At 43.3% G+C, this 26,134-nt stretch overlaps 1 protein-coding gene and 1 long non-coding RNA gene across 5 annotated transcripts; one reads left to right on the forward strand and one right to left on the reverse strand.

Annotated features, from left to right (window-relative positions):
• Nucleotides 1-842: 842 nt before the first annotated feature.
• LOC142054346 (uncharacterized) lies at nt 843-3,640 on the reverse strand. The gene is made up of 2 exons (XR_012659495.1): nt 2,410-3,640; nt 843-2,318 (listed from the first exon to the last, which is right to left on the reverse strand). It is a non-coding gene; the product is annotated as an uncharacterized LOC142054346 (long non-coding RNA).
• E2F6 (E2F transcription factor 6) lies at nt 3,620-15,923 on the forward strand. Of its 4 annotated transcripts, none has more exons than XM_075086805.1 (7): nt 3,620-4,091; nt 7,116-7,164; nt 11,020-11,236; nt 11,550-11,699; nt 12,717-12,831; nt 14,307-14,454; nt 15,172-15,923. In XM_075086805.1, exons 1-7 carry the CDS (start codon nt 4,026-4,028, stop codon nt 15,207-15,209), a joined length of 783 nt encoding a protein of 260 aa, XP_074942906.1. In that variant the 5' UTR covers nt 3,620-4,025; the 3' UTR covers nt 15,210-15,923. The 4 variants fall into 4 exon arrangements, with proteins under 4 accessions (XP_074942906.1, XP_074942907.1, XP_074942908.1 ...); XM_075086806.1 differs by having other exon boundaries at nt 11,020-11,230; XM_075086807.1 differs by having other exon boundaries at nt 3,644-4,082.
• The last annotated feature ends 10,211 nt before the right edge of the window (nt 15,924-26,134 follow it).

A 26,134-nucleotide genomic window follows, 5' to 3' on the forward strand; every position in this document is an offset into this window, starting at 1 on the left:
GGACACACTATTCACCAAATCTTTTCAATAAAATGCACCAGTGTTCGTATGCAGCAAGCACTTGCTATTCACATAACCCTAATGTCACCTTAAAGGTACTTTTTCCATCTATATAATTTCTTTTCTGGATTACAGGTACAAAAAGTAGGGGCTTCGGTTTATATACGTCGCCAACATGATACCACATCCATGACTTTTAATTTTATTTCAGATGTGCAATTCCAGACATCACAAAAGAGAACGCTGGTTAGCACTGTGCTGTTCAGATCTGATTAACTGACTTGATCCTCCTCATACTCATACAACAAAGTGAAGAAATATGAGATTTGCCATCTTAAGTTAATGGATGACTATTCACCATGTGTACAGGAATAAATTTTTTCAGACAGGTCGAGCTGAGCACATCAAGAAAGACCGTATTATTACCAGAAACAGATTTAAATCATTACATTTTAAAGCATAAAAATTTACATAGCAGTGTTCCACACCTTCCTGCCTAATCGTTATGCAGAGGTGAGGACCTTAGCAGGACCTTTGAGAGGCTAGAGAGTATCCAGGCAGTAATATACAAAAATCTGGAAGATTCTATGTAGTTTAAACAGATACTTACAGCTATTTCTCTCTTTCATTATTTTGTACTTTTGCAGGAAGATATTTCCTCAGGCTCATCTTTGCAACAATACATATGCACATAATGGAAGATCCAGTTACAAGATTATTGTCATTAAAGGGAAGATTGTATGTGATACAAAATTGTACATATCTTTAGTGAAGGCGGCCTTGGCTTTAGCTGCAGTATGTTGGAACTACTATGCACACAAATAAAATAAATACATATCATATAAGGATATAAAGGTACCTGTCAGGTGATATAATTCCCAAATTCAGGACTACATATATAGGCTAGTAAACATTAATAGGACATTAGTGTAACAAAAAGTAGAAGAATAGGAAAGTAATGGCATTCAAAACAAATTCTAAAATATTACAATGGCACTATAAAAAAAACACAAAAATTCCTATTTTGCATTAAATCCAAACCTTGCACCATTACAGTGTTGCATGAGGTTCACCAGTAGAAACTTTTACAAAGTGGTCTAATTTCAGCCACTCAAAATACAAGTAGAACCTACGTGCCTAAGTAGAGCAGAGTAAAATATTAACGTAATTAGCATTAAAACATGTAAATGAAGCATTTCTAAGAAAATTAGGTTTTGGCTTTCACATATAGTCCCTCAAAAATTTTAACGAAACCTCTCTTCTAGTAGGTATTAATGTTGAAAGATCAGATTTAGGAAATGGAATTATTGCCCCCTGGTGGCAGATTAAGAATCAATGCAATCGAAGAAAACTATTTCAGATAAACAAGTCTTTCATTTTAAGAATCATGCCTTGCACGATTTATATCTGTAAGATATTAAAAAGAATGCACAGCCATTTTCATATGTAATAAAAGTAAATGGGGTATAATTTACATTTTCATCTACAAGAGTAATAAAGAATGTGGGAGAAATTTAATTATCAGCTTTACAAAATGTAAATTACTCATTAGAATCAAACTCTTTGATCAACAGAACACCACAGCCAAAACTCCTGATAGTCCAGTCAGTTATGTCAAAATCTAATTTTCAGTTTAAAAAAGAATTAGGCTTTATAATTTTCATGTAAATATAGAAAGGCCTTCTTGAATCTGAATCTATGTGGGGTTTTTCTTTGCTCAGTTAGATACGTCAGCAGCCAAGGACAGAGAAGCACAGGAACAACAGAATTTGATCTTCTGGCTAGAACAGCGTAGCTAAATGTTGATCCAATGTTTTCCGCATGGGTTAATACAGAAATTCATGTATTGTAATCCTCTAATTATGAGTCGTTATCTGTCCTCCTAACATCTGACTACCCAACAATCACCAAAATCCTATTCAATGATTTTTATACTGCATGGCACATTCCTTATAGCACCCCAAACTAAAGCGGTCCAACACATCTGTTCCAAACCATTTTACTGTTCCAGCTGGAAAAAACCTGCTTTATCACAGGGGGTTTATACAATCTGTGACTATAAAGGTAAGACACAACTTCCAGTTAAAGGTATAACAAAGGGGGAAAATATTCATTCCTTATGGGACTACATTTATCATCACAGAATAGTTATTAAAGATCATGTGGCCCATAAGAAAATGAGCGTTTTTATGTTTCAGTGATATGTTGCTTCCATGGCAGGTCAACCTGTTGCATCTGCAGCAGTCTAAGCTCTCCGTAGAATACTGACAAACAACATTTGCACATCTTCAACTGTACAACTCAAGGCCTCATGTCTCCTGAAACACAGACATCATGCCTTTGAGGACCGTAACATATTTTTCCCCCCTTTTTTAATTATAAATTGATTAGAGGATGAGAATAACTCACCTTAGTTCTACATGCCTCTACAAGGACAATTATTACCATGCAAGTAATTGACTGAAAACTGGTTACTACGAAGAAAACTCCATCCTCTACCAAGGCATCTCATATACCAGTGGTGACATAAGCTACTCCAAAAGAATGTCTAACCTGAAGAGATATGAAACAGCTAGTAAATTAAAATGAATTCAGTATTTTTTCAAAGTAAGAATGTTATTTGACCTGTCCAATCTGGCATATGACAAATGAAGTTCTTCATGGCTTTGAATGCCTCATACAGACTGGCAGTTTTACACAACATCCAATGAAATTCGCATTTCTCCAGAGCACCTGCCCTGAGGGTGGGGAAGGGAAATGGCTGGAAATTTCACCTAAGGTGTAGGTGGGGGAAGCAAAATAGTTCACAAAGAACTCCATGACAGACTCCTCTTTTGTACCATATGGTAGAGGACAGATAAGTGCCATAAAGAGCAACCAACTGACAGATCAGCTCCCTAAGGAGTTGTGTTTTAAATAAAAGTTTTTGTCTGACAAACAGAAGTTACCTACTAAATCGGAAATTTTGAGATTACTGCTGACGCTGACAAATAAGCAAGGCAACAGTTAGTGCTCGTAAAACGTTGTCGGAAGTGCAGAAGAAAGAGCAGGAGCAATGAAGCTGGGATTTGGGAAAGGATCTGGGACCTCTTGCTGGGGGGCAAATGGGCTGGCTCAGTTCAGACAAGCCGCACGTCGGCTCCTCTCTGGCTGTAGAGGAACATACCTAGCCCTGCACTCACAAACCTCTCCTAATTAACTTATTCTTCACACAGCCATGGGATCCTGCTGGCTACAGTGAACAACGTACGCAGCTTTGACCTTCTCATACTAGCAAGTTATGACAGAAGATTATTCCTGCAATAAAGGAACACTAATTATTCTCACGCCTATTTAACAGGACGGTGCTTGGGCAGGGCGCTCTCTCCTCGATCATGCTGAACACCTCGTATTAACCCCCTTTAGCCCGCTGCCGTGCTTGAGAGAGCTCCCCTTGCCGGCTGCACCCCGCCAACAATACGAGGAGGAAGGGGGCGAGTAGATCCTTTTCCCCGCCGCTGTAGGAGGCTGATGAGAGCGAAGGAAATGCCATTCCAGGCAATTCGAGAAGTCTCTTTCCTCCCGCCGTTCCGAGGATCGGCTGCCTCTGAGGAGACACCTTCGCGCCACGCTGAGGGGCGGGGCGGGACGGACAAGGCGGCCGCAGGGGCCGGTGGGTAAGGGAAGCGGCCGCCCCGCTGAACCCTGGGGGGAAGGAAGGCTACTGCTGCTGCTCCTCCTCCTCACCTTCGGTGGCGCCGCGGCTCGGGGAGGGGTGGGGGTTCCGCTCTCCCGCCCAGCCGCCCGCCTGGTGCTGAGAGGAGGGAAGAGGACGGGAAAGGCGGCCGTAGCGGACGGGGGGCCCTGCCGCCGCCTCCTCCCGGAGGCGGGGTGGGGTGGCAGCCCCTTTTTTCCGATATGGGCTCGCAGGCTGCCCGCGAAGGCCTCTGAGCGCCCTCCCTCCGCCGCCTCTCCCCGGGTCGGGAGAGGCCTCCTGTGGCGCCAGCACGGCCAGAGGCAGGAGGAGGAGGAGCGGGCGGGCGGCCATGGCCAGTCCCGCCAAGTGGGAGCGCCTGAGGCCGCTGCGGCCGGACACGCTGCGTGTGAGTGAGGTACACGGCGGGCGGGGAGGGGAGGGAGGGGAGGTGGGGTAGGGGAGGGGGGCGAGGGGAGGTGGGGTAGGGGAGGGGGGCGAGGGGAGGGGGGCTAGGGGAGGGGGGGCGGGACGGCGCCGAGAGGCTTCACGCCCGAGGCAGGGTGGTTTCAAGGAGATTCTCCAAAGTCGCTCCTCTCGTCTGTCCGGCGGGGGCTCCCCGAGTGGGAGGGGTGAGGCAGGCCTCGCCGGGGCCGTGCGGGGAAGGGGCCTTGTGGTGCGACCCTCCTTCGCAGCGTTTTAGCAGGCTGCCCGGGGAGGGAAAGTGTAGTGATGTTTGAGTGCAATGGGGTGATTTCCTTAGCCGCGTAGCCTACAGCCTCTGAATCTATGCCTGAGAAAAACAGGCAACAACTGTGTATTCCGTTCTCTTCTGGACATCTGTGATATTCAGCTAATCTTCTTATATGCAGCTTCCCCTGCTACTTTTAGTAATGTTATGAGGTAACTTAACAAAAACCGGGCCTGCTTCTAACTCTGTGATACTTCTTAAAAATGCTTATTTTTATTAACCTTAGCTGCTGGGCTAAACGTTACACAGTGGTATGGTCTTAAAGCCGTAACAAAGTTTACGTAAGGTTTTACACTGGTAATTGGAAAGTTCTTGTTACTGGAGGTGATGATTGTAAGAAACAATGGGTGTTGGGCACAGCTGCTTATGTAGGTGTTCAGATGAATCAGCCAGGGGTGATGCTTTCCTGATTCTGCTTCTCATAAGCAGGGAAGTTAAGGATGTGGTAATTAGCATCAGTCTCTGCTATAACAGCCGTGGAATAGTGGAGTTCAGGACCCTGGGTATAGTGAGGAAGGCAAGTAGTGGAATACAGAACCTGGACTCCAGTTTATTCAGGCTACAAGTAGCTGAGATGTTGAGGGAGGCAATTTTGAAAGTTAGAGGAGATGAAAAGGTGGAGGTCTGTAAGGACACTGTAAAAGCACAGTGATGTTCTGTCCTGATACTCATGGAAACAAGTAAATGTGTTGAGGGATGGGCATAGCCATGTCCTCACTGGTGGGGCACAAAAAGAACATACGCAGGAGGTGAAAGGAAGGAGAAGGATTTAAAAAAAAGTTGACCATGTAGGTATGGTGGTTTAGGAAGAGCAGACACAGGTAAGGCTGAAGTACTTGGTCTCCTTGCATGGGTCTTCAGAGTTGATGTCCCCTAGGGTTTGTGTCTAAGAGACAGGATTCAAAGAGAAGAAAAGTGTCAACCTGGGAATCTCCTGAGAAATGCCAACCCATACAAGTCCAAAGGACCCACCTGGGGTACATCCTGAGAGGGCTGAGAGAGCCAGCTGATGTCATTGTGAGGTTGATCTCTTATCTTTAAGAGGATGTGGAGGTCAGCTACAGTTTAGTTAGCCTCACTTCAGTCCCTTGGAAAATCATGAAGCAGGTTCTCTTGGAAGCTGTTTCTAGGCACATGAAGAAGGCAACGATTGGGAATAATCAATATGACTTATACTTGCAGACTGATTACCTTTGGTGGTGAAATGACTAGATCTGTAGGTCCAAAGCCTTGGATGCCATCTATGCTAGCTTTAGCAGGACTTCTGAAACAGTGTCCTGCAGCATCCTCCTCTTTGAGTTGGGATGTTATGGATTGTAAACTAATAGCTGAGTAAAAAAACCTGTCTGGATCATCAGGCTCAAAGAGAAGTGGTTAGTGGTTCATACTTTACCTGAAAGTGGATTACAAGTGGAGTTCCTCAGGGGTCTGTCCTAGGACCTGTCCTGTTGATAGGAGGAGGGTGTGGGATGCACCCTCATAATGCTTATGCGTGGGGAATGTGCCATAGACAGCTAGGAATAGGCTGGAGAAATTGCTCATCAGACACCTCAAACTTCAGCCAAGGAAGCTGAAAATTAAGGTGCCAAGTCCTGTGCCTGGACCGGTTTACTGCGGTGGTACCGGCTGGGCACTGAGTGGCGGGGGGGACCACCCAGCTGAAAGGACCTGGAAGTCCCAACAGACAGTGGGCTAAACGTGTGCCAGCACGGTGCCCTGGTGTTGAGGTGTACGAGGCTGCATGAGCAGGAGCATAGCCAGCAAATCAAGGGAAGTGATTCTTCTTCCCTACTTGGCACGTATTAGGCTGCTCCTGGAATGATGTGTCCATCTGAGGCCCACCAGTACAGGAAGGCTGTTGATATACTGCTGAGAGCGCTCATTAAGCCACAGCAGCCCTTCAGTACTTGCAGGGAAGTTAACAGGCTGGTGCCAGACACTTCACAGCCGTGCGCTATGGGAGGCTGAAAGGAAATAGCTGTGAATTGAGACAAAAGAGGGAAAAGAGGTTGCAACTGAATGTAGTTTAGAGGACAGGAAAGCAGTGGAATGGGATGCCCCGAGAGGTGTAGCCTCCATCCCTTGAAATTTTCATGACCCACTTGGATAAAGCCCAGAGTAAGCTGCTGTGATCTAGTGGCTGTTCCTGTTTGGAGCTGGAGGTTGGACCAGAGATCTTCTCAGGTCTCTTCCAACTGGAATGAGTCTGAATTTGAAAATCCTCCTTTCGTTAAATTGGGGTGGGGGGTAAAGTACCTACTTAGGCGCATCATTTCAGTTTCTTGACCCGAGCAGACTCTGCCAGTCTGGAAGTCTACTACAAAATAATTGTAATTCTGTGTAATAGCAGTGTATCTTCTGTATGTGAGCTGTTACATGGAATAGCTGAAGCTTGTATTTCCAGAGCTTATACGGGTGTCTGTTAGTATGTGAATGTTCCCCGAGTGTTAGGGAGTTGAGTGGTGTTTCCTGCTTTCCAAGACAGAGGGGGAGGTGCTGAGATTACAGGCTGAAAATTCTGATGGGAATTAATGAGTATGTATCCCTCCTATCCAGTGACACTCCTTCACCATAATATCTGTTGAGTTGTCAGCTGTAGCATCTAGAGTTGATTCGGGGATTTCTTCTGGAGAAGCTTCCTGTGTAGACAGCATTTTATGTCAGTTATATTTTTTGTTGTTTTTTCCCCAGCCACCGATGATCAACGTGAATGTGGACGATGACGTACAGTTTGTGAGAAGTAAGTTTCTGTACTCCTTGTCTGAAGATTATTATTGAAGTATTTCATGCTTTTTTTACAATGCTGAATACATGCTGTAAACAAATGAGAAATTGTTATGTACCTAATATAGGCAGAACAGGAGGGATGCTGTGCACTGAATGATATAACAAATATGAAGCAACACGTTCTTCATAGTTTTTCCTCTCTAAATCTGCTGCAAGTATACTTTCTTACTGCTATAAAGAAAATAGCTTATGGGAAAACTGAGTTAGAGAAAACTGGAATATCATGCTGGCAAATATTAGTTCTCAATTGGTATTAACAAATGTAAATACAAGTTTGAGTGAATTTGCATTGGTTTTTTGTTTTTTCTCACCAATTGAATAGCCTTACACATCTCGCAGCAACACAGTTCAAAACTCAGTTATTTAACCTGTCACTTCACGTTGAAGAGTGCACAGTCTTGCAGCCATAGAACGGGTATGATGTACTACAAGTAAAATTCCCTCTCTCATTCATCCTGGGAAAAATACTGAAGTTTGAAGTAGAGTGTTTCCTGGGGAGGTTTCCTTACACACATCCCCATCTGCACAAACACTCATGGACACACGTTTTCTTGAAGCATTAGACTGGAATCACAGAATGGCAGGGGTTGGAAGGGACCTCCAGAGATCACCTTGTCCAACCCCTTGCTTGAGCAGGCACGCCCAGAGCAGGGGGCACAGCACCGCATCCAGGTGGGTTTTGAATGTCTCCAGGGTAGGAGACTCCACAGCCTCCCTGGGCAGCCTGTGCCACTGCTCTGGCACCCTCACAGGAAAGAAGTTTTTTCTCATATTGAGGTAGAACTTCCCATGTACCAACTTGTGCCCATTGCCCCTTGTCCTGTCGTTGGGCTCCACTGAAAAGAGTCCAGTCCCATCATCCTGACACCCACCCTTTAGATATTTATGGGCATTGGTAAAATCCCCCCTCAGTCTTCTCCAGACTGAACAAACCCAAGTCTCAGCCTTTCCTCATAAGAGAATGTTACTCAGTGACACAGTTTGATCAGATACAGAATACCTGGTTTGCTTTGCAGGAGAAAAGAAGAGTAAGAGCAGGACCTGACATTATTTCATTGACTCAAGCATCAGATGAGTGCATGTGTACAGTGTCTCTTTTGTGCTTTAAAAATGCTTTTTTTTAATGCTTTGTGCATACAGAAATAACAAGCCTTTCATCAGTAACTTTTCTGCTGTTTCTGCAAATATGCTGGTAATGGATACACATAGCACAGGGATCTCTCTTTAAACCTGTGGTGTCCTGGTATCTGTAGATCTTTGTTGCATTAGCAAATTAAACAATGGCATCGCCAAAAAGAGTACTGCTTTTGGAAAGAAGGGGCAAGCAATGCAAGAAGAGTACAGAGACCTTGCTAGGTCTTGTGGGGAGAAAATTAGGCAAGCAAAAGCCCAGCTAGAACTCAACCTGGCCACTGCTGTAAGGGATAATATATTTCTTATATTTTGTTAACAACAAAAAGAGAACCAAAGAGAATCTCCGTCCTCTATTGGATGCAGAGGGGAACATTGCCGATGAGGAAAAGGCTGAGGTTTAGTACTTCTAGTGGCTTTGCCTCAGTCTAACTGCCAGACCAGTTACCCCAGTGTATTCAGCCCCGTGAGCTGGATGGCAGGGATGGATCACAGAATAAATCCCCCCATAATCTAGGAGGAAGCAGTTTACAACCTGCTGCTCCACCTGGACACTCACAAGTCTATGGGGCTGGATGGGAGAGTACTGAAGGAGCTGACAGAGGAGCTCACCAAGCCACTCTCCATCATTTACTAGCAGTCCTGGTTAACAGGGGAGGTCCCAGACAACTGGAGGCTTGCTGATGTGACGCCCATCTACAAGAAGGGCTGGAAGGAGGATCCAGGGAATTACAGGCCGGTCAGCCTGACCTCGGTACTGGGGAAGATTATGGAGCGGCTCGTCTTGAGTGAGCTCAGCAGGCATGTGCAGGACAACCAGAGTATCAGGCCCAGCCAGCATTGCTTCATGAAAGGCAGGTCCTGCCTGACCAACCTGATCTCCTTCTATGACCAGGTGACCCACCTAGTGGATGAGGGAAAGGCTGTGGATGAGGGAAAGGCTGTGGATGTTGTCTACTTGGACTTTAGTAAAGCCTTTGACACAGTCTCCCACAGCATCCTCCTAGAGAAGCTGGCGGCTCATGGCTTAGATAGGTGCACTCTTCTCAGGGTAAAAATCTGTCTGGATGGCCGAGCCCAGAGAGTTATGATGAATGGAACTAAATCCAATTGGCAGCTGGTCACAAGTGGGATTCCCCAGGGCTCAGTTTTGGGGCCAGTCTTGTTTAACGTCTTTATCAATGATCTGGACGAGGCGATAGAGTGCACCCTTGGTAAGTTTGCAGACAACAGCAAGTTGGGTGTGAGTGTCATCTGCTCGAGGGTAGGAGGGCTCTGCAGAGGGACCTGGACAGGCTGGATCAATGAGCGGAGGTCAGTTATTTGAGGTTCAACAAGGCCAAGTGCTGGGTCCTGTGCTTTGGTCACAGCAACCCCATGCAACGCTACAGGCTTGGGGAAGAGTGGCTGGAGAGCTGCCTGGCGGAGAAGGACCCGGGGGGTGCTGGCTGACAGCCGGCTGAGCATGAGCCAGCAGCGTGCCCAGGTGGCCAAGAAGGCCAACGGCATCCTGGCTTGTATCAGGAATGGTGTGGCCAGCAGGAGTAGGGCAGTGATCGTGCCCCTGTACTCGGCACTGGTGAGGCCGCACCTTGAATCCTGTGTTCAGTTTTGGGCCCGTCAGTACAAGAAGGACATCGAGTTGCTGGAGTGTGTCCAGAGAAGGGGAACGAATCTGGTGAAGGGTCTGGAGAGCAAGTCTTGTGAGGAGAGGTTGAGGGAACTGGAACTATTTAGCCTGGAGAAGAGGAGGCCGAGGGGAGACCTTATTGCTCTTGCCAACTACCTGAAAGGAGGTTGTAGCAAAGTGAGTGTTGGTCTCTTCTCCCAAGTTAGTAGTGATAGGACAAGAGGAAATGGCTTCGAGCTGCATCAGGGCAGGTTTAGATTGGATATTAGGAAAAATGTCTTCGCTGAAAGAGTGGTCAAGCATTGGAACAGGCTGCCCAGAGAGGTGGTGGAGTCACCATCCCTGGAGGTATTTAAAAGGTCTGAAGACATGTGAAGACATGGCACTTCAGGGCATGGTTTAGGAGGCATGGTGGTGTTGGGTCGATGGTTGGACTTGATGATCCTAGAGGTCTTTTCCAACCTTAATGTTTCTATGATTCTTTTGCCCTGAGGCCAAATAGTACAGCCACAGTTTGTATACTAAGTTTTCGGACTCCAGAACAGATTGGTCATGTCCAGGCTGAAACAGTCCCTGAAACCAGCGTAACTCCTGTACCATGCTTAAATGTTATCTGGGAGATCTGCTGGTTAATCTGGGCCAAAAGGGTGCAAGAAAACATTTCAACAGTGTCATGGAGCAGATGACAGAGCTGCAGTTCTGGGGCAGTGCCCTGACACTATCTATAGTTAACTGAAGGTGTCATTGGTATTCGCTCAGTAGTCTGAGCTCCTACAGAACCTACAGTTACATGGCTCCTAATGCCCGTACTAGCAGTCTGAAGTCATGAATGTTGAAAGCCTGAAGATGCATGCTTGCTATTAAGGTACAATCATTGCAAACAAATGAAGGTATACATAATTAATAGACTTTGTATGATGCCATTGTTATGTCAGCATTAATAATGACAAGTGCATCTTCACTGTTAGTTCATTATTACTGTTTTTTTGAGGAACATTTCATAGTTGTGTGGTAGTTTACCCTAAATATTTTATCAAAACTTTACAGGAACTCTAAAGGTCAAAAAGCCTCGGTTTGATGCATCTTTGGTTTATTTGACCCGAAAATTCATGGATCTTGTCAAAACAGCTCCACATGGTGTCCTTGATTTAAATGAAGTAGCAACAACACTTGGAGTACGAAAACGAAGAGTTTATGACATCACCAATGTGTTGGATGGAATCCACTTAATTCAGAAAAGATCTAAGAATCTTATCCAGTGGGTGTGAGTTGGCTTTGAAACTTTTTTGAAACTAATTTCTGAAACAATAAAACCCAACAATGTTGAGTAATGTTTGTAAGTTTGAGAGTACTTTTAAGAGTATCTAATTACTTTTAATAGATAAAAATATTTTGACTTCTTCTGTACCCTTCAGCTGTCTGAATTAGTATATTAAGTATCAAGTGCGAAAACACAATGAAAGGTATTTCAGCAGAGGAAAGGATGCAGAGTTCCTTGTTGTTTTCTATTAGTACACTTCGTGTTCAATAAACAGGTTCTTATATAAGTATACTAGACAACTTTCATATTCTTCTAGAGGTTCTAATTCTGACCAAGTTGCACCAGAGGACCAACACCTTAAAGATGAAGTTTCAGACTTGTCAGCCATGGAAGCAGCTCTGGATGAATTAATCAAGAATTGTGCTCATCAGTTATTTGAACTAACAGATGACAGAGAAAATGCGAAATATCCTTTTAACTCTTGCCTTACTTTAACATGTGGTTTTGGTTACAAGTACTGAGGTAGCTAGTAACAAGTGTTTAGCAATACTTGATAATGTGGCTTATAACAGAAAACTTATTGGTTATTTTCTATTAGTGTATGACAGTCGTGTGTCCTGCTTTGCAGTATCATGTGCAATCTACCCTCTTCTCAGGGGAGTACTAGTGCACCTTCCCACCGCACCGCCCCACTGAGGTGCGGCAACAGTCTTAGTGCCCTGACCATCACCTTGTTCTCTCCATTATAGAGTAAAGGTGTCTCAGGGGCAGGTCTTGACCTACCAGTGAGATTCAGTTGCTTAGCGAGGTGAGAAAGAGGACCCAAAACAGTCCCAGTGGCCTGTCACCAAGCAGGTGTAACGGTACGCTGATTGTGTCCTAATGCTGTTCTGTCTCTCGAGGGGGGGTTCCAATGCTGTCTTGTCTTTCAGATGGGTTTTGATAACAGAAAAGGGATGTATTTTAATATGACATAAACATTGGGGTTTGGCTCTAGTTTACAATAAATATTACTTAGCTCCCTTGTCTGGCAGAATGAAACGTGTCCATTTTCTTTATGGTATCAGTAAAACTTTTCGTTATACCTTACCTGTTCTGGTTAAGAAAATAACTCCATAGTTTTCTGGGAAATTATTTACTTCTTTGTTTTGTAATAACTATGCAAGTGGTTTCTCAGGGAGAGCATTCTCTCTGCTTTGTAGACTTATGACAGCATCTGCGAAAACCATTTGTCAGATTTGTTTGGTTTTTTAATGTTGAATATCTCAAATTTTATAAAGCTTTTTCCTTCCTAGAAACAAAGAAAAAAGCTTTTCTGCTTGTGTTAAAAGTATTAGTTAATAAAGCTTGTATTAAAGTAACCTCAGCTGAACTATTTACCAGTTCCCTTAAGTTGGTATTCTGCTTCAGCATATCTTGACATCGTACTCTTTGCTTCTGCCCATTAGCAAATTACTTTACAGAATCCTTGACCAATGTATACACTGGCTTATGTGACGTATCAGGATATCCGTAGCATTCAGGCATTTCAAGAACAGATTGTGATTGCAATCAAAGCTCCAGAGGAAACCAAATTGGAAATACCAATTCCTAAAGAAGTAAGTTTTATACATTTCTGTCTTAAAGGAACAAAAGTTCTCAAATTTGATTTTTGCAGCAGCAATCAGTAATTGATTCTAGTTTCTCTGTCATGTATAGCAAATATTGGTAATTTATTGTTCTTGTGTTCTATTAAACAATGCTGTAGGGGTAATAGTCTAAAATTTATTTTCAGTATTTTTTGTTTACCTAAATTATTGAACAATATACATGTCCGAGCTTCAGTTATTTGGTTTTGCAAGAGAGAATGGAACAGCTGTAATAATTGTTACTTATTCCCACTATTAGTTTGTTTGAAAATTACTACGATAATGAAACTTCCAAAGAGCTGTTATTGATTATATACTAAAATCTACAAAAATTAAGTCTAACCAAAGCAAGCAATAAGCATCATTTGAAAATTATCTTAACAGCAAGTAAATGCTGTCTTACTGCTTAATGAGTAGATGGCTATTGTTACTGCAATACTGAAGTATGAAACACACAGTATGGCTGACAAAAGAAAACATTTTGGCACTCTAGTAGATCGTGTCAGGGTGGGTTTTTCATGGGGGCGGGGGGCTGTGCCCTGTCCTCACTGCACGGTACAGTGCACGTCCTCCCGTTCAGGTCGTAGAGGAGAGCTGTAGCTTTGCCCTCTGCACCCAGTCTCTCTGCAGCAGGAACCTGCTCTTTAAAGTAGTGCTGAGAAGGAGGGGAAGTTCTGGAAGTAAGCTTAAGATAACAAATGGAGCTTTGATTCTGGTTTCCTTCTGCATGTACATTTTATTATAATGTTCTTAATCATGTAGCCATCAAATTTGCCTTGCTGTGTGCACAGAAAGGGAGGTGATACGGTCGGAAAAGGAGATATGAATCAATAGAACCAGAAGACTTAGGTCCACTGCATAGGTCTCCAGTGGTTTCATTGGTAAAGGAGTTGGCTAAAATCCTGTGGAGATGAAAAAGATAAGATTTCAGAGGCTTCCTGAAGCAAAAGAAGGCAGGATTTAAAAAGCTGTACTTTAGCAAGAACAGAATCTTCTCTTCGTTGCCCATGAAATTTGATTTGCTCTGTGCCTTGCAATGTAATGTCTGCTAAAGGAAAGCAGTAATATGGTTTAGTTGCTCTGCCATATTATTAAAGCTGCTATGTGCTCTGATTTGCCTTCTGATCCATGGCATCGACTTGTCAAGTTTTAAATTCTGTTACTTTTCGTCAGCCTATAGTAAATCTTGGTCATATATCTAAAAGTCAGTAAAAAGACTAAACAAAGATTCGTCAAGCGCGTGTTCACCTCAGATGAAAGCTTGCTAGCTTCATGGCGCTTCATAGTTGGTCTACAAACCGACGTAATAGTCATAATTATGTAGAACTAGTAACACAGTTTTAAATTTGTTGTTCTCAATCTATTGGCTTTAAAATATGTGCAAAAATAGATAACTGATGTGCAAGATTTCTTCTTCAGCTTATATGCAAGTCGCTATTTTATAGGATTGCATAGAAGTGCATGTGAAGAGCACAAAAGGACCCATTGATGTGTATCTATGTGAGGTGGAACAAGAGGAGCCAGGTGCCAAAACTTTTGAAGACGTGGATACTGTCACTTACGGAATTGAACCATCAGTTCCTCCTGATGAAGGTAGTGTCTTCCATTTACGCTTTTATCCTCATGTAATATTTTTTCAAGACGGTTGTACCATTTTGATGAAGTTGAAAACTGTACTGCAAAAGGATAATTTTCTGGGCACGTTTGCGGGCCAGGATGTGTGGGGGTGTAGGAAATGCCTGGAAGAGAAGGTGGTGCTGTTACCTCACAACAGCAGGAGGTCAGAGTCAGGCACGTGCAGGCATCGTGAGGCACTCTTGTTCCCTGACCCCTTTTCTTTCTCTGCTCGCTGGTTTCCTGTCAGTGCTGTGCTCTGTGGGTGGAACAGTGTGTGTCAGTTCGCAGCTGCCTCACTGCAGAGCCCAGCAGCTCCGCTGAAATAGTTGTCATGAGTATTAGGATGCTGCCTGAGAGAAGAGAGTGTGCTCTTCTTACTCTGCCTGAGGGAGGGAAGGCAGAAGAGAGGATGTAATATTTTGATCTCCTAAACAGGATTGGCTGGAATAGTGTGTCTCTGGAGCCGCAGTGCTGCAGGACGCTGTGGTTTAAAAACAAATGTGGCGGGAACTGCAGTAGCTCAGAACACAAAAGATAAATTATTTTTAGCAGTGCTGCTTTATTGTTGAGGGGAAGAGTGGATTTTTTTAATCTTAGGGATTTTTTTTTACTTTATTTTGTGAAATGACTCAGAGTTATATTTCCTACGGTGACACTAATTGTATTCTTTTTTTTTTTGCTTTCCTTTCAAAGTGAGATCTCCGAGGGAAGAAGAAAACCTAACCACCTGAGATGACAGATTAATTACAACTCAAAAGTCTAATACAGAATGTAAATATGTGTTACAGAGCTTTTCCAAAGCCTCTTGGATCTGCAAACTTACCTGAACTGTTCCAAAGTGTTTGAAATTTAAAAGAGCAGTCAGTGGGTTGGTTGAGCGCTTTCACAGGATTGCTTATCTTCCCAAGACAAGACGACAGTTCCTAGAGTTGTTTTTAGGAGCTTTGTTTTCATAATTGCATGTGACCTACAGGGCTTTGGGAAAACGATATTTCTAGCTTAATAAATAATATTAACTGGTGGAGAACATAGGCCGTTAATTACTTCTAAAAATGAGGATTTGAAAACTATTTCCAGAACGGTCGGCAATCCTTATGAGAATGTATATAATAAAAGAAAAGCACTTTTCAGTTCTGAGGCTGCACTGCTATTGAGTGGGATTGACAAATACGAGTGTAACAAAGAGCTGGTGTATCGGAAGCCTTCACCGTATGGAACAAGGTGTAAATATCATGAGAGTTATGCCTTACACTGTGTAGATGCTGTTTGCATTGTTTGCATCCAGCTCTGCATGAGCTATGGTGTCAACACTGAAGTTAAATGGTTGGGCTTTTTGTATATATCTGTATCATGTCGAGGTAGTTACTGATGTAGATTTATTGAGGTGGGTTGCATTTCTGCCTTTGTACAACAAAGAAATAAAATAAGCTTATAAAAATATTAAATAGTCTAATTGGTTGGTCTAATGAAACACGTTGGGTTGTCTCTGTTGGAATTCACTGGGTGACTACAAACACAAACTAATGTGAAAACTTTAAATCTGTTACCTGTGGTGCTGGCAGCTGACGGTCAGCTCGGATCCCTGTGATGCCACGATTCCGTAGCAATTTTCAGAAGAAACATTCTGATCAATAGTTACTTACATTGGCCCCTTCCAGTTTCTAGAGTTTATGTAAGCATAGCTTTAGCCTAGTACTGTGATCTTGCTGTGGCTTTAGCTTGTGAAAATATGTAAAATTCTTTAGAAGGATATGTGTATTCATCTGTCTTCTGTAAAGTGAAGCTTCAGCATTTCAATATTGCCTTTCTAGGTGAATTCACTGTCCCGTACAAATGCCACGCTTAGGCTCATTTCACCCCAGCACTGAAAAGGATACTTCGAGTTCCCCTGTGGGGAGCGGTGCGTTGGTTTGGTTTTGGATCAGAACTCCAAGTCCTCTTTTCCCAGCCGCAGAGTGTCAACAAATCTCCCTCTACTCAGAAATGAGAACAACAAAGCTAATAAATCCCTGAACGCTTTAACCAGCAACTCTACAGCCATGAGAGACAGGTGCTGTGAAATTAAATTCCTTATATTCTACTCATGAATAAAGTAGGGCAGTTGACACCGAAGAGCTTAAATACACCTAAATACAGATTGAAAGTTAATCCAGTTTTCTAGAAGGTTTGCTATTTCCTCCAACGCATAGTACTACACTGTGCAACTTGGGAAACGCACCGAGTGCGGGCTTGTGTCAGAAAGTCATTTTGACTTCTTGTATAGGTGCTGCTGCCTTCCAGCTCCAGAATATAGGACTTCAGTGTTGGATGCTATTTTTCTGCACGTCTATAAAACGCAGACTACAGGCTGAGCTGTTACAATAACAAATGAAGGCAAAGTGAAAGCATGTTTTGGATGTAGATCATGGTAAAAATCGGGAAGGTGCTCCTCCAGTGAAGCTGGGGGCAGGCATTGAAATGAAGAAACCACCTTTTCACACAGAAAGATGGTCGTTTTCCTTCAGTGGTTGGCTTTGTCCCAGGTAGCACGCTTGCCATTTGGTATTTTGCATTGCTGTTGTGTTTTGGTGGGGAGAGAGGTCTGTGCCTAAGAGAAGCCCTGATCGCCACAGCATCTTGGGATAACGTTTGCTGTGAAACGTGTGAAAATCCTGAATGCTGTGTGTTAGGGCGCGGCTTTGCTACGTGATGAGACGGTGATTTGAACTGTGGAGTAAGGAAGTATACTTCGACTAACTATCAAATGTTAAGGAAGTCCATCTTCAAAAGCAGAACATTATTTAGTTGAAACATTAGGGTTTTGAACAAATCCCTAGTGACTGTTTGTCCTCTTTTGTGCAGGTTTTCTAGCTGCAGAATTCATTTTTTCACTTCAAGCTGCACAATTATCACAGTGAGGTGGGAGAAGCTGTGATACGACAATTATATTCTTAAATACATTTAGTGCTTTAATAGTGCACCTTCAGTGGAACAAATCGACTTCTGAAGGTTAAACCACTTTGTTGTTACTACTCGGATACTTGAGAGTATAATCTGCTTGCGATTCTGGAAAACGATGGGCTGTATGAGCTCAGTGCTAGCTGAAAAAGTGAGACTTGGGCTTGAGGAAAAGTTCCTGAGTGATGCTGAACTTAAATACAAGTTATAAGCTCACTTAAAAAGTAAATGTGATAGGACCTTACTCTGAATTAGTATAATAAAGCTTGATTTTTTTTCTGAAAGGTTATTAAAATATTTTTATTGAGTCCGTATCTGTCCATTTTCAACATACTTGTGTAAGCACTTCCCTCGGCTACTTGAGGCATCTGCCTGGAAGAATTAAAAAGCTCTAATAACATTTTTGTCTTTCCTCATGTGCTGGTTTTGGCTGAGAAGGGGTTAATTCTCCTCACTGTGGGGGTCGGCTACCTTTCCAGCTTCCCGCGCTCTGCCGCGTGGCGGGGGGGGGGGCCGGGAGGGGCGGGGCCATGGTGGGGGCGGCTGACCCCGACTGGCCAATGGCAGGTTCATCCCGTACCACGTGACTCCATGACCAGTACATGAAGGGGGGGCAGTTGCGGCTCGGGAGCGGCGCGGCGTTGGCACGTGCGGTTTGTTCCGGCGGTTCGTTCCCCCTCTCCCCTCCCTTCCCCCCTCCCCCGGGGCTTTGCGCCTCTCGCTGTTCTCCTTTACATTGCATTTCTACTGTTGTTTCTTTTAATTTTAATTATTAAACTGTTCTTATCCCAACCCACGAGCGTTACCCTTCTGATTCTCTCCCATCCCACCGGTGGGAGAGTGAGCGAGCGGCTGTGTGGGGCTGAGCTGCCGCTAAACCACGACACCTTCAATAAGAATGGCTGAGCATCTAAATGCATTAATCAGCAACAGCAATAGCCAGGATCCATAATTACAAACTGGCCTGGCTTTGCTGACTCCAAGTGGAACAAATGCCACAAGTCACCAGTTCAGCCCCTATTCGGTACGGGAAACTACTCATCCAAGCTCTCAGATGTGAACGGCAGTTTTTAAATAATGAGATTTGTAACAGAGAAGGTTGCTTTACATTATTATCTTTTGGGAAGCACTTAGAAGACAGCAAATTCCTTCATTTTGCGTAATCTTTTTGTGTCAAAAGCCACTTCAGCTTTTCAGTGGAGGAGCTGGCCTGCTAGCGCCGTGGTCGGCTGGTCCCCGGTAGCTGGAGCGGACTGCGGGCTTTCAACCCCTGTGTGTCGGGGTGCGCAGGCTGGCTCTGGCTCCCTGCTGGGACTTAAGCAACTGCCGAAGCGTTTATTCGGAGCAGTAATCTGCTGGTTTGGCTCCACTTCCGATCTGGCAGCCGTAATTTGTGAGAAGTGCGTTGAAGCCAAAATCACATAAATTATACTTCGTTCTGAACTGTTTATAGACACCTACATGAGGCTTCTCACACAGGTGTTTACTGAAGGATTGGGATACTCCTTTGTAAAAAAGCACGATGTATGCTCGGAAGGAACTCTTAATGATGTTTGGAGAGAAAGAGAAGGCTGGTTCTCTCTGTGTACCCCATACGTGGTTCCTTCCCTTCCTTTCATCCCACTGCCGTCTGATGGTGGGCTATCTAAGGGCCTGCAGCTGGGCTGCCTGGACACCTGCCTTTTATGCGCAGGCTTACGGTACCTTCTCACAACACAGTCCATGTAGGAGGTAGTGTTTGTGATCGCCCCTGGGTTAACTGACAGGGCTATAGGAGACGGTTCTAGAAGTTGTAACCGCAAATTCAAAAGACACAAGCTCAGGACATTTGTTAGTCTTTTATTGACTTCTATTAGGCCTCTAACATTTCATAGCATCCTTCTTCAAAAGGAAAACATAGCATTAGCACTTCAAATAAAAACTTCAGGAATCTAAAAATCTGCAAGAAGCTATTCAAGTTGCTGGAACAGTTTTGCTTTTGGTCTTTTGTAGATTCTAATGCAAATCCCGCACAGATCTGCTTTTAAGTAATGCAATATTCTTTTCCAGACAGAGAAGCAATTTTGGTGGTACAGCTGTCATTTTCTAAGGAACTCTTCCTCCCCCCCCCCCCCAATCTATATCCATAAAAATGTCACAAGCAGGTTTCAGCAGTAGTTCTTTCTTCTCTAACATGCAGCCGAAGTGCGTATCATGAAAAATGAAACAAAAATTGATAAAGGTTTTCTTGCAGATTAGGAAGGTGTCAGATCAGATATAAAGTTTCAGCAAGCTCAGAAACGGAAAACCTGTTTTTATATATATTTTAATTACAAGGCACACCAGTTCTTAAGAGGCTTGCTGGCTCCTAGATCTAGGATAACATTCATGTGCACAAACTGACCTCAACATTAAGAGTTCATTTCCAAATGTGAAAATAGAAGTTACTTGTCAGAAGAAAAGTTCAAAGTCCAGTAAAAACATTTCAGAATTTATTTGGATAATAAAGTTTTAAGGGGGATTGTAAACTAGGGATGGGCCCAGGCCTTTAAGAGCAAGTTAAGAAGCAAGTACCTGCAGACTTGAAGCGAAAAACAAGGTCAACAGGCGTGATGTTGATACCAGTCATTAACAGTAAAGGTTGAAGGTAGATACAGACTTCCCTAAAGATCGAGATTTCTGGCTGGGATTTAGCATGACCAAAATACTGTGAGACAGCTGGGATTCCAGCAGAAGAATTCTGGATCTGGAAACATCAGGAAAGGGAGAATTTCCCTCATTATTTGCAGCAGTTTGTACACAATTACCTACCCCTTTTATTTTCTTCACAAGCATGCAAAAAGTTCTTGAACACGGGTACGTGTATGAAACATACCCTGCTAAATATTGCAAGTGATAAAATTTTAGCATGGCGTCTGGAACGAGTGAAGGCGTTAATGTGATTTTGAAAAGGAGGAGACACAGTATCTCTAACACAGTTACTGGTAAGACCTGCTTTCTGCAAACTGTGATGAGACTGTCTTCTGACAATCTCGTCCACGAGGTCGTGCTCTGCCTGAGCTCTTGTTCAGAAGTGTCCAGAAAATAAATTGTATGTAGAATGAATGAACGAATGAACTCCCATTTTCCCCTGGTGAGACTTACGAACATTTAGACCATTTCTTCCTGACCATACAGCAGTTTTGAAAGTACTCTGAGTAACACCAGACACTCTGCTGTTAGCTGGGCACTCCAGGATCAAACCAAGCTTCCCAGAAGTTAGTTGTGGTCTCTTCATGATCCCTAAAACACCTATGAAGACAGGACAACATCCGCACACCGCCTCCAGCCCTTAGACTAAAGCAGGTAGCACAGAATTTGTAGTCAGGAGCAGAGAACTGTGATTTACCTGATAATGCTACTCCCCACAAATCGTCAAAGAACCTTTTTACCAAGCAATGTTCTCATCGCCAGTGCCAGTAATACTGTAGTTTTTTGTAAGAAACAATTTCTCATGCAAAAATCCTCCTGGTGTTAGAGACAGATTCAACCTTAACTGCCCAGCGATGTATGCAAGGCCTTCAAACTGCTGAGAAGCTATCGGAGATGATAATTTCTGCCCTTATTCAGCTGAAAAGAAAACAAACACCTTTGAAACGATGCAAAATTATCCCATCCTGGAAGAATATTCATGAGGGAGATGGAGAGATTTGCCTCAACAACTGCAGGATCAATTCTTCCTGTGATTAGAGGTTTGAAATTAAAAGCAAAATACTGTGAAAACATTAGCAGTGCCTTCCTTTTGAGATCAAACAAGTCTTAACTGCAGATTTTCCTTGGAGAGCTGAATAAAGGGATAAATACAAATGCTGGCCTTCCAGTTGCCAAAGCTGATGCATAAGTTGGCAGGCTCCATGCACAGATCAGTGGGTTTGATTTGCTTGGAAAGTATCAAAACCACTGACAGCACTGGGCCACTGAATAGCACAAAAGGAAAATATGGATTGCTGTGTATTTATTGATTAACTACATCTTTCACCCAGTCTGAAAGACTCTAGACTGCATTAAAAACCTACTGCAGATTGAAGCTCAGGAATCTTACTTCTTTTCAAAAAGGAGTTAAATTTGTGACATTAGATGATCACTCCTTAGAGTTTTAAAAACAAGTATCTTCCAAATGAAAATATCTTTTATTCCCAATCATTAAGTTCTGTTGCTTTATACATGGAGAAAATATAGACTTACAATCTGGAGAAAAGGGGTTGGAAGGCTCTCCAGATATTGTCTGTATGCTGTGTATGTCTCTGAGGATCTGTTGCCTAGAAATGAAAACAAGACAACAATAATTGTTTATATAGATGTTGTCTGAAAACTTCCCAGGCATTTATGCTCCCTCTGCTAGCTTTATACCAATGAATCATTTCTTAAATTGACAAGAGTGAGCTATTTTTGGGGGGTAAAGAGGGAATTCTTCAAAACGGCATTTATCATTTGGAAAGAAAATGATACGGCTGTAAGGGGAAAAAAGAATCTCCCAAACACCACTAAAAAGTTTTTTATCACCTTTGGAATCAAAACCTCATCAGGATGGTGTCTGTTCATTCAATTAATTGCTTCTGATCAGTTTAACAAAAGTGAGGTTCAACTAGAAATAGTCATTCAGCCATGTGCTTTATTGGCCGCAAAAGGCTGCTTTGAAATGGGCAAGAGTAAGCTGAATTAATTATACCTGGAGCTGAATTGTTACACTTCCATATTTTGTATAGGTAATTCTCTATTTAAAAGCAATAACGGATTCACAATGGTAACGCTGGTAGTACAGATGAATTACTGAGATGCAGAACTCTGATTATCAGAAGGACGAGATCTAGGGTTTCTGTTCCCATACAGAGAGAATCTCAGTGTGGGCTGTCCTCTAAGGACAGTTTTACTTACATGTAAACCCATATATCCTTTCAACACCACATCACCCTGCCCTCAGGCAGCTTGCTGCCCCTGAGCATATCATTCCTCCATGCTGTGCCCATTTGCAAAGAGGGGGCGACTGCCTTGATCTCCCTCGCAAACTACAGTCAGTTCTGCTCTGCAGTGACTCCTAAGAGTGTACAAGCTTCCCCAGGGCCCTCCACGGGATGCTTGTCCCAGGAACCCCAGCACCAACAAAGGCAGTCCTTGGACTTCTTGCTGTGCCTTATGAAGCAATTGCGGTGGGTGCCAGGACCTCCCAAGTGCCCCAGGAGAGCACCCTCTCTGAAGACAGCACCGGAAAGCTCTCTGCTGTCTTGGAAGATGCTGCCCCGGGGCTTATGGGTGCTCTCAGTCTTCACTGCATGTCCTTTAACAAATTAAATGGCAAAATAAATTCAATGTTCCAAACATAATAAAAATTAGCATCTTACCAACATTTTCAATTGAGAAGCCAAAGAGTACAAATGTACAAATAAAAGTTCCTTATGTTTATTTTACATACACTGGGTTTTGCCCTTTGGTATCCTATCTGTCTGGTATTGTAAGACAGGAAAATCTGCAACATCTGATTAATCTTCAGTATAACTTGCATTTTTTTCAACAATGACAAAATTGTTCCCTCTCTAGGTTGAATAATCTGACATTTAAAAAAGCTCAGAGATAGGATTAACTCTTTCCTCACCCCTTTTTCATCTCTTGGTACATCTTTTTTACAGTGGCCAGAGGGAAACTGAAATGGGTACATCCTTCCAGCATCGTGGCTTGTGTCTAATAAACACTCTAAACAGCCTGAACTGGTGCGGAGTTTCAAGGGCAACTTTGGTGAAAGGGAAAAGAGAGAGAAATTACCCACTATTTCTTATCCAGTTACGTCAGGGAGGTCCCAAGCCCCATGCTGACTGAAGTGCACAGTGGGCAAAGACCCAACCCAAAGGCCCGCGTCCATGCTGAGCCTGGAGACAGAGCTGCTCCTTAGCTTCCCAGAGGCTGTGGAGCCACTAGAGGGGTGTCTACAACCATCCTTCCACCGGCTTCTGCATCACCAAATCACCACTTCACATTTCTGACCAGCTGCAAAACACACTGAGCATCAAACAATAATTGAAAACGCTGTAAAGGACATATCAGAGGGCTTCTCACCATGGCCTAGGGAAAGCACTTGGAAACTACAAATCTGGGAAGGTGCAACGCAACGCCGGTACGCCACATGGTCCAAGTGAGCTGATCAGAAATCTTCTGGCTGAACAATTTTCCACTGTATAATTACAATTTGCAGATGATTCCCCCCAGATCCCATGCTGCTGCTTTCCTTCCAGTACATCAGACATGATCCACCCAAGTCTTTCTGACAGCCCAAGTTCAAGGACTTCCAGGTCTTGGAAGATCAGGGGGTCCGGGCTGCGGCAGCACCAGCCGACTGACTCTGCAGGCTATGCAGCTGCCTGCCCGCCTGCCTGCGATACCTGTTGTGGGGGAATCTTGGACAGCTGCTCAGAAAATTCTGAAAACCCCAAATTTTGTTCTTTTTTGTAGTGAAATCTCTCTTTATGCTGCCACTTTGCAGGCAGCTTTCAGATCCAGCACTTGGTTTGGAACTGAAATTCTGTTTTACTGTAACATTTCCTATACTTTTAGCAACTCCAGCTAGATACATCCTTTTTTTGTTTGTTTGTTTCCTATGGTTTAGCTTATACCTTATGGTATGGCACAATCTATTTAATCTATGAACAAGTTAGCAGTATGCTCAGTGACAAAAGTACTTCTTTTTGTTTATTAGTTTAAATTAGTTGACCAGAAAAGGATGAAAATTTAATAGTGAAGAGTTCCCCCTCCTACAGGGACCAGCAGTCAGAACGGACTGCATGAAAGGGGCTGCAACGGCAGGAATAAAATAGTAAGCTGAAGAAAGTAAGTTTTAAGTGATATCATAGGTCTCGTGTGCCCTGGAACAGCATAAGTAATGAGCCCTAATTTATTACCCTGGCTGGGTAGATGGGTTAAACCCTTATACTCAAAAAAAGATAAAGATTTGTTTTAATTTAGGTGGAAAAGAAGCAGCATAGTTTAAAAAGTGGTAAGAGTTGGAGTTGGAGGATTTAGTTAGTTAGTTAGTTAGTTAGTTAGTTAGTTAGTTAATTCCGCAGAAAATATGGTTTCATTCATGTCTAAACTATTTGCTTCAAATTTGCTGAACAGTTTTGGCTGGAAAAAAAACAAAGGAGGGGATAAAGTCTGTTGCAGAAAGTCCCCAATTACCCAACAGCTCACAGCAGAGACCCCTTAGCAGAAGCTGTTTTGAGGCAGGCTACGCTCAATCCTTCCCATTACCACATTGATTTTGTCCAGATGGAGAGGGATGGGGACACACCTCCCAAGGGAGCACGCTGTTCCCAGGGTGGGAAGCCATGATTCTCATGTTCCTCCTTGCTGACCCGATGAACTCGTTGCCTTTGTGCAGGGCAACAGCTTCAATATGAGTAGGAGTTTCCCCTTTCCCCCACTTCAGGGATCCCCACTCCTGTGACAGCTTCCTAAGAGGTAGAATTCTGCTTCAAATTCCCTTGGATAAAAGTACGATCTCCTTATCCTAAGCATCTTCATGCTATGAGATAAAGAAAGAGACCACCTCTCTTCTTTCAAGCATCCAAAGCTAATATTCTACATCGGGTCAAACAACATTTAATGGTCCACACAAAGAAACACCTTCAAGTTACTTTCCTTCAGCAAGAAAAAACAGCCAGTTTGGTTATGTCCAAACCATGCTGGTTTTTATTACATTCACTGTGGGTTTTGAACAAAATGAAACCTCCACAAAGTCTTTAACTGGTCATGAAATAGTTTGGTTTCACTTTCACCAGGCTGCACTGTGCTTCTTACAAACTATTGGGTCTGCAGCCACAGAAACAAAGAACTGAAAATGACGTTGCGGGCTCCCGACTCCAGTCCCTACCATGCCAGTCACCACATTGTACAGCCCTTTCAAAATGCGCTGATCACGCTGCAGGTAGTTATTTGCTTGCTGCCTTTACCTAGATGAAGGTTGTACCAAATCCCCAACATCATTTATAGCTAGAAACTTTCTTCTTTCCCACCTAAGTCTATTTGTGGCCAGTTGACATGCATACGTTCTTCTACCAACACTGTTCTGTAACGTACAGAGCTCTTAGTCTCCTTGGTGTTGACTTCTTTGTTGTGCAAACAGACGCCACCATATTTTGAGTCACTCCTCTGCGGGACTTAGCAAATTGAGTTATTCAAGCCACCTCACATGAAATACTCTGCCTTGTTCTTTTAACTCTGCCCAATTCCCAATTTCAGGTCCTCTCCTTCAGTACAGATGAACAGAACTATTTATGTCTCAGCAGTGATTTACTTGACCTTGCCCTTTCCCTATCTCACTTGAGCATCTTTGTTAAATTTTACACCATTTACCCTTTTTAATTCCACATTTCCATTGACTAATGGAAGCCTGAAGTATTTCTCCTCAACTGTTTCCAGACAATAAGTTCCCATGTTGTATCAGAATTTCTTACTAGTCCCCATGGGCACATCCCTTTATAGACCCTACCATTTAATTATATCCTATTTCTATCATTCCCGTTATTGAGATGATCCAGATCTTCCGAGCAATATCCCAACCTCAACCCTCTGTTGATGTTGTCTTCCGGCTCTGCACAAACAGTCAGTATCATCAGCACGCAACCTGATTTCATGCTGGTAAACAAAAAGCTTCTAATTTCAAAATGTTAAACAAGATGGACTAGGCCTGGTTCTTGTAATTCCTACCGATCCA

This window comes from Phalacrocorax aristotelis, chromosome 3, assembly GCF_949628215.1.
Source record: "Phalacrocorax aristotelis chromosome 3, bGulAri2.1, whole genome shotgun sequence".
NCBI classification, from domain to species: Eukaryota; Metazoa; Chordata; class Aves; order Suliformes; family Phalacrocoracidae; genus Phalacrocorax; species Phalacrocorax aristotelis.

Coding starts and splice junctions, on each gene's coding strand:
- E2F6 (XM_075086805.1), top strand. CDS start 4,026: ATGGCCAGTCCCGCCAAGTGGGAGCGCCTGAGGCCGCTGCGGCCGGAC. Junction 4,092..7,115: donor ACACGCTGCGTGTGAGTGAG/GTACACGGCGGG, acceptor TTTTTTCCCCAG/CCACCGATGATCAACGTGAA. Junction 11,237..11,549: donor AAGAATCTTATCCAGTGGGT/GTGAGTTGGCTT, acceptor ATATTCTTCTAG/AGGTTCTAATTCTGACCAAG.